General features: G+C 42.2%; 1 protein-coding gene across 2 annotated transcripts; it reads right to left on the reverse strand.

Moving 5' to 3' along the window:
* Positions 1–1,233: 1,233 nt before the first annotated feature.
* On the reverse strand, positions 1,234–8,085 carry LOC120049615 (G protein pathway suppressor 2-like). Of its 2 annotated transcripts, none has more exons than XM_038995927.1 (10): positions 7,874–8,085; positions 7,482–7,599; positions 7,132–7,241; positions 6,942–7,054; positions 6,635–6,714; positions 6,318–6,397; positions 4,231–4,435; positions 3,924–4,081; positions 2,029–2,124; positions 1,234–1,660 (listed from the first exon to the last, which is right to left on the reverse strand). In XM_038995927.1, exons 2-10 carry the CDS (start codon positions 7,573–7,575, stop codon positions 1,568–1,570), a joined length of 1,029 nt encoding a protein of 342 aa, XP_038851855.1. In that variant the 5' UTR covers positions 7,576–7,599; positions 7,874–8,085; the 3' UTR covers positions 1,234–1,567. The 2 variants fall into 2 exon arrangements, with proteins under 2 accessions (XP_038851855.1, XP_038851856.1); XM_038995928.1 differs by having other exon boundaries at positions 1,235–1,660; positions 4,231–4,405; positions 7,874–8,082.
* Between the last annotated feature and the right edge of the window lie 229 nt (positions 8,086–8,314).

Raw genomic sequence — 8,314 nt, forward strand, 5'->3', positions numbered from 1 at the left:
TTTCTTCCTCATTCACTTCTTCTTGCTCTTTTTCCCTTTTTCTCATTTTCTACCTATCCTACCCTTGTACTTTCCTTGTCCTCCCCACTCTCTTCCAGGGGTTAACAAGATGCACTGGATCTGAAAAAGGAGGGAATACGGCCATGTCAATGCTATTCTCTTTCTTTCTTTTTTAAATTTTTCGTTAACTCTCCCTCTGTACTTTCTCACCCTTCTCTGGGTAAAATTGGAAACTAATTTCAATAAATAATTGGAAATTGCAAACAGTCAAAACATTCTCTCTATATATATATATACACACACAGCATACAAGTCAGCACCAGTACACACACACAGACAGCGTACAAGTCAGTACACACAGAGCATACAAGTCAGCACCAGTAAGTACACACACACACGGCATACAAGTCAACACCAGTACACACACATACACAGCATACAAGTCAGCACCAGTACACACACAGCATACAAGTCAGCACCAGTACAGACTAATGGAGAAAGAAGTGCTCTCACAAACATGCCGCCTGTAAGGGCGTAGGTAGCTACTGCACCTACAGTCAGGGGAGGGCTGGTGGAAATGTCTCAAATGTCTTTTTTGTAAATTCTCTCCTGATTGATCAAGGGCTTCTTCAACTCTAGATTTATGATGAGTGATGCTGTTCTGTTTAGGAGCGCTGTGCTTGTAATGTTGCAATAGAAATATAGAACTGGCACCATTTTCAATGTAACAATGGAGACTTGTCAGGTCTATACATTACTATCTGATTTTCAGTGATCCACCCTTCTGAATGAGCCCCATATGTCCTATTCAATATTGTGTGTATCGTATATCACCTAAACTTGTCTGTTAAAAGATGCCAGGATCAGACCTTTCAGAGTAGGAGTTGAACAAGCGTCACACAGAAGCATTTGGGAGAAAGGAAACTCGCATGCCAATTCCAGTGTTGCACAAGTATCTGATTGAGACCACGTACAGGACCTTTCAGCAAAGAACTTAGGAACCACAATCGGTCCCTTGTCTTCCATTTCCCTCGACACCTTGGCAAAGACCCTTAGAGGCTGCCAACAGAGCAGGTAGCTAGCTAGTAGACACACTGAGTCACCTATAGGGAGAGGCACCAAGTAGTTGACCCATTATTACTTTGTACAAACTCATGAGAAAGTTATGGCATGTTTTTTGCTTTATTGTATTCACAAAGTCCAAACTGTGCAGAACGTCTCTCACCCCAAACAAAATTAAAGACAAATTGTTAAATTGTGATTTTTTTATTTGTTTTGGAGGACAGTTTCCGAGGTAATACATCCAAACACACAAAAAGGAGAAAGTAAAACACTATACAGTTTCAGGAGAGAAGTTTCCTAGAACATTTAGGACACTAAAACTAAAGTAATACAATGAACTATACAATAAATATTAAAGTCAAGCCTGTGGGTTTGGGCTTTACAATCAACCATCATGATCCAAGTTTACTATGCCATAATTCCAGTCTTCTCGAATCTTGAGTGAGCCAATGAAATCTGAACGATAAGAACTCCCGGGGGAGATAGTTTAGGCAGGTAACCGTGGTTACTTGCTGTGGTGATAGAACCGCTGTGAACTCTGGGCATGGGGGAGGAAGGCATGGCGGGGAGCCGTTTGGGGAGAGCTCTGGAAAGGTGCCTGCATGAAACGTCAGTTAAATGTTACCAAGCAATAGTTAAGAACTTTAAGACAAACCATCCCTATTTCAAATGACCAAGTCATAATTGAAATAGAATTTCAGGTGACACATTAAAAAAAAAATATTCGTTCACTAAGATTAATTCATATTCAAGATTCACTCTGGCTTTAGCTATGAGAGCTTGATCAAAACAAAAATACAATCACTTTTCAATCTATACTTCAACAATAAGCAAAGCAATCCCCTTTTTTTTTTTTTTTTTTAAATAACCACTTTCAGATGCACCCATATTTCTGATGGGGTGGTGGGTCAACAGTCAACAGTGGGCGGTAACAGTGAGAGGTGCGGAGGGGTGGCTGAGAGGTACCTTTGGAGTGGGGATCTGAACAGCCAAGGGGGGGGTGGGCAGCAGGCCAGCAACAGATGCATGGAGGGCTTGGGGGTGCATGGGTCTCATAGCACCCTGGAACAACAGGAGTTTAGGGAAACACAAGGAAAGGACAAGAGGTACAGTTGAAGTCGGAAATTTACATACACCTTAGCCAAATACATTTAAACTCAGTTTTTCACAATTCCTGAAATTTATTCCTAGTAAAAATTCCCTGTCTTAGGTCAGTTAGGATCACCACTTTATCTTAAGAATGTGAAATGTCAGAATAATAGTTGAGAGAATTATTTATTTCATCACATTCCCAGTGGGTCAGAAGTTTACATACACTCAATTAGTATTTGGTAGCACTGCCTTTAAATTGTTTAACTTGGGTCAAACGTTTTGGGTAGCCTTCCACAATAAGTTGGGTGAATTTTGGCCCATTCCTCCTGACAGAGCTGATGTAAATGAGCCAGGTTTGTAGGCCTCCTTGCTCGCACATGCCTTTTCAGTTCTGCCCACACATTTTCTATAGGATTGAGGTCAGGGCTTTGTGATGGTCACTCCAATAACTTGACTTTGTTGTCTTAAGCCATTTTGCCACAACTTTGGAAGTATGCTTGGGGTCATTGTCCATTTGGAAGACCCATTTGCGACCAAGTTTTAACTTCCTGACTGATGCCTTGAGATGTTGCTTCAACATATCCACATAATTTTCCTCCCTCATGATGCCATCTATTTTGTGAAGTGCACCAGTCCCTCCTGCAGCAAAGCACCCCCACAACATGATGCTGCCATCCCCGTGTTTCACGGTTGGGATGGTGTTCTTTGGTTTGCAAGCCTCCCCCTTTTTCCGCCAAACAGTTATATTTTTATTTCATCAGACCAGAGGACATTTCTCCAAAAAGTACAATCTTTGTCCCCATGAGCAGTTGCAAACCGTAGTCTGGCTTTTTATGGCGGTTTTGAAGCAGTGGCTTCTTCCTTGCTGAGCGGCCTTTCAGGTTATGTCGATATAGGACTCGTTTTTACTGTGGATATAGATACTTTTGTACCTGTTTCCTCCAGCCTATTCACAAGGTCCTTTGCTGTTGTTCTGGGATTGATTTGCACTTTTCGCACCAAAGTACGTTCATCTCTAAGAGACAGAACGCGTCTCCTTCCTGAGCGGTATGACAGCTGCGTGATCCCATGGTGTTTATACTTGCATACTATTGTTTGTACAGATGAACGTGGTACCTTCAGGCATTTGGAAATTGTGCCCAAGGATGAACCAGACTTGTGGAGGTCTGCAATTTTTTTTCTGAGGTCTAGGCTGACTTCTTTAGATTATCCCATGATGTCAAGCAAAGATGCACTGAGTTTGAAGGTAGGCCTTGAAATACATCCACAGGTACACCTCCAATTGACTCAAATGATGTCAATTAGCCTATCAGAAGCTTCTAAAGCCATGACATCATTTTCTGGAATTTTCCAAGCTGTTTAAAGGCACAGTCAACTTGGTGTATGTAAACTTCTGACCGACTGGAATTGTGATACAGTGAATTATAAGTGAAATAATCTTGTCTGTAAACAATTGTTGGAAAAATTACTTGTGTCATGCACAAAGTAGATGTCCTAACTGACTTGCCAAAACTATAGTTTGTTAACAAGAAATTTGTGAAGTGGTTGAAAAACTAGTTTTAATGACTCCAACCTAAGTGTATGTAAACTTCCGACTTCAACTGTATAAAGGAGTATCAAGGACAACTCAGATTTGAATTTGTGCAATATGCACTTTTATTAAAACAGATTCACAACTAGGTTTAGTGGTTGAATAGAAAACTTAACCTTATAATGTGCACGTCTTGAAAGAGCATTTTCCTCCCAATCTGTCTGACCAGTGGTCTTACCCCATCAGTGAAGCCAGACTGTTGGTTGGCATGTTCCAACTGCTTCTGAAGGGGTATTCCAGCACCAGTGATGAATCCTTGCTGGGAGGTGAAGTGACTGTGAACAGCGTAGCCAGGCTGTTGAGGAAGGTACTGCATGGCCTGGAATGCAGACGCACCTGGACAGGAGACAGACAGCAAGAGTCAGACTGTGGAAACTAATACTGTCAGTATGCTGTCATGATTAGAAATGTTAATTACTACATAGTCCACAATGGCATTTCCTGTCGGAGGCATTATTAATATTCAGCTTGCACACACATGCTACCTCTGATCTGGGAGCTACTGGCGAAGCTGACGGGTACAGAGGGGCCGGGGGCATAGCTGGAGGGGTGCTGTGTCTGGGCCACGCCGTAGCTCTCGTGGACTGACTGACTGCCACCGAACTGGCCGTGCTCTGCTGGGCCCGCACTGAATCCAGGCTGGCTCTGGTAGTGGCGGCCCTGCGGAGCGAGGAGAGTGAAACGGTCACTCTATAAGCAGTCACACAGAGCATGGGTTATGTGTCTGTTGTTGACATCACTGACATTCACTATGTTTCAGTGGGTGGTGTTTGTAACTACAGAGTTGAGGATTTGATTCCAGCTTGGGCCAAATGCTGATGCCTGGAACTCACTTTATTGACACTATTGATGCCAAGATATACAATTGAAGTCGGAAGTTTACATACACCTTAGCCAAATACATTTAAACTCAGTTTTTCACAATTCCTGACATTTAATCCTAGTAAAACTTCTCTGTCTTCGGTCAGTTAGGATCACCACTTTATTTTAAGAATGTGAAATGTCAGAATAATAGTAGAGAGAATTATTTATTTCAGCTTTTATTTCTTTCATCACATTCCAAGTGGGTCAGAAGTTTACATGCACTCAATTAATATTTGGTAGCATTGCCTTTAAATTGTTTAACTTGGGTCAAACGTTTTGGGTAGCCTTCCACAAGCTTCCCACAATAAGTTGGGTGAATTTTGGCCCATTCCTCCTGACAGAGCTGGTGTAACCAAGTCAGGTTTGTAGGCTTCCTTGCTCGCACATGCCTTTTCAGTTCTGCCCACAAATTTTCTGTAGGATTGAGGTCAGGGCTTTGTGGTGGCCACTCCAATACCTTGACTTTGTTATCCTTAAGCCATTTTGCCACAACTTTGGAAGTATGCTTGGGGTCATTGTCCATTTGGAAGACCCATTTGCAACCAAGCTTTAACTTCCTGACTGATGTCTTGAGATGTTGCTTCTATATATCCACATAATTTTCCATCCTCATGATGCCATCTATTTTGTGAAGTGCACCAGTCCCTCCTGCAGCAAAGCACCCCAACATATAGGACCCGTTTTACTGTGTTTCACGGTTGGGATGGTGTTCTTCGGCTTGCAAGCCGAAGAACTTGCAAGCCTCCCCCTTTTTCCTCCAAACATAACAAGGAGGACATTTCTCCAAAAAGTACAGTCTTTGTCCCCATGTGCAGTTGCAAACCGTAGTCTGGCATTTTTATGGCGGTTGTGGAGCAGTGTCTTCTTCCTTGCTGAGCGGCCTTTCAGGTTATGTCGATATAGGACCCATTTTACTGTGGATATAGATACTTTTGTACCTGTTTCCTCCAGCATCTTCACAAGGTCCTTTGCTGTTGTTCTGGGATTGATTTGCACTTTTCGACCGAAGTACGTTCATCTCTAGGAGACAGAACACGTCTCCTTCCTGAGCGGTATGACGGCTACGTGGTCCCATGGTGTTTATACTTACGTACTATTGTTTGTACAGATGAACGTGGTACCTTCAGGTTTGGAAATTGCTCCCAAGGATGAACCAGACTTGTGGAGGTCTACAATTTTCTTTCTGAGGTCTTGGCTGATTTCTTTTGATTTTCCCATGATGTCAAGCAAGGAGGCACAGAGTTTGAAGGTAGGCCTTGAAATACATCCTCAGGTACACCTCCAAATGACACAAATTATGTCAATTAGCCTATCAGAAGCTTCTAAAGCCATGCCATCATTTTCTGGAATTTTCCAAGCTGTTAAAGGCACTGTCAACTTAGTGTATGTAAACTTCTGACCCACTGGAATTGTGATACAGTGAATGATAAGTGAAATAATCTGTCTGTAAACAATTGTTGGAAAAATTACTTGTGTCATGCACAAAGTAGATATCCTAACCGACTTACCAAAACTATAGTTTGTTAACAAGAAATTTGTGGAGTGGTTGAAAAACTAGTTTTAATGACTCCAACCTAAGTGTATGTAAACTTCCGACTTCAACTAGAATTGAAAAGTTTGCCTGATAAAAAGATGACCATTACAATAGCGGCATCTAGTGGTTAGATGAGACATTACACATGCACAGGGCCACTCAGTTGCGACTCACCGGGATGACAGGTGTTGGAAACAACTGTTTACTGCGCTCCGACATGAGAGCCCCGGGCCTGTTGTGACTGACTGGACTGCCTGATAGAGGTTAGAGAGAACAAAAAAGTGATGAGGGAGTATGGTGTAGTGACCGGCGGGAACCTCAGAAGTCATTTGTGGATAGACTAATTGTGGGCCAGTGCCACATATATTGAATTCATGTGTTCAAAGTAAACAGGTTGTGATAAATGCGTCTGGAAAATGACCACGTTATTTTGATGTTCATTTAATGTAATTGCTTAGGAGATGACAGTCATGAACACGTGTATAGCTTACCTTGGATGTTGAGGAGATGCTGTCCTGTGTGCATGGTTAGACTGGTCTGGTAGCTGGCTGATGTCAGTGTTGTGATGTCACTGCAGGAGAGGTAAAAACAGGTGAGATATCTGACAGGAGATTTCTAACAATCAGCAAATCCTTTATATATGGCCTTATTACAAACTCATTCCTATTCCAAACTGGGAGGGTTGCATTTCAATAATCTAATGTGGCTTATTGACCTTATTTTATCAAGCTACACTAACGTTAAGGAAGCTTGACTATTGAGATGCACCTAAGGAGTCAGAGGCTCCCTTCCTCTCACCTCTGCTCCTTCCTGCGCCTCTTCTCCTCCTCGTGCAGGACCTTCTTCAGCTGGAGGAAGAGCTGATGCTTCTCCTCCTGCAGTCCCTGCAGCTTCTCCCCCATCTTCATCACCTGTGAAGAGGAAAAGGGAATGTAAGAGAGGGTTAAGGTGAGAAATCTCCCATCTGTTTGTAATGACTTTCTCTGACCTGTTCTTTCGTCTCCTCCAGTGACATCCTCTCCTCTATCTCTTTTGTTCTCTTTCGCTCTTCTTCCTCTTTCATCTTCTGCTCCATCATCTTGTCCACCTCCTCCTCCTCTAAGATTTGGAAGAAAAGAGACACCAATTACAACAACACAATTGTGGAATTTGTTCTCTCTTCTTCCTCTTTCATCTTCTGCTCCATCATCTTGTCCACCTCCTCCTCCTCCTCCTCTAAGATTTGGAAGAAAAGAGACACCAATTACAATGACATAATTGTGGGAAGAAATCTGGCTTTTTGGTTATGGTTGGGAGGAAATGCAGTAGTCAAGCCAAGCCAGCCTTGTGATATCTCACCCTGTCTTTTGCGATCTCTTTCTCTCATAATGTGCTTGTGGAGAGCTCTGGCCATGGCGTTGGACAGCTTCGGTCTGTCCTGCAGAGCAGGCATGGTGACAGGAAGTGGAGGGGCCAGCTGAATGCAGCAGAATCAATTGAGAAAATATGGGAAGTAAATATAGTTACAGGCAGCAACAGCAAAAGGTGACAATAATTGCTAGGAACTGACACTTGTGTTTTTTTTTATTTTTTACTTTGTTAATAGAAATAATAAATTGCATGCATTCACCCCACCTAGCTAACGTTGCATTGCATCTGATCTGGCTATGCTAGCAGCTAGCTATCGTTACATTGTTAATGTTAGATCGATGAAGGGCCAGCAGGCGTGAAGTTGTAAACAGAGAACTTACTTTCGTTGCTTTGCGAGTTTTCCAAGATGAAAACTTTTGTCTCCGCTTGGTGTGTGTTTTTTGGTGTGGATTATAAAGCGGAACATTTGTTATTCTATGAAAAACTGTAACTTTGTTTCTATATTATGAATTTCGCGTTCATAAATGAGTTTTTTCCCGAACTGATACTCTTCCGATGTGAAAGGACCCTTCCTGTTTTGACGTCAGTGAAGCCCTGGGAGTTGGGGTTTCTATTCAGTACTTCCCAGAGGACCTTGAGAGTAAAAGTTAAGATACCTTAACAGAAAATGACTCAAGTAAAACTGAAAGTCAGCCAGTAAAATACTACTCGAGTCAAAGTATTTGGTTTTAAATATACTTAAGTATCAAAAGTAAATGTAACCGCTAAAATACAGTATACTTAATTGGACCAGTTTCCTGTCTTGCTAAGCATTAGGTATG

The sequence above is a fragment of the Salvelinus namaycush genome, chromosome 6, assembly GCF_016432855.1.
Source record: "Salvelinus namaycush isolate Seneca chromosome 6, SaNama_1.0, whole genome shotgun sequence".
Classification (NCBI taxonomy): domain Eukaryota; kingdom Metazoa; phylum Chordata; class Actinopteri; order Salmoniformes; family Salmonidae; genus Salvelinus; species Salvelinus namaycush.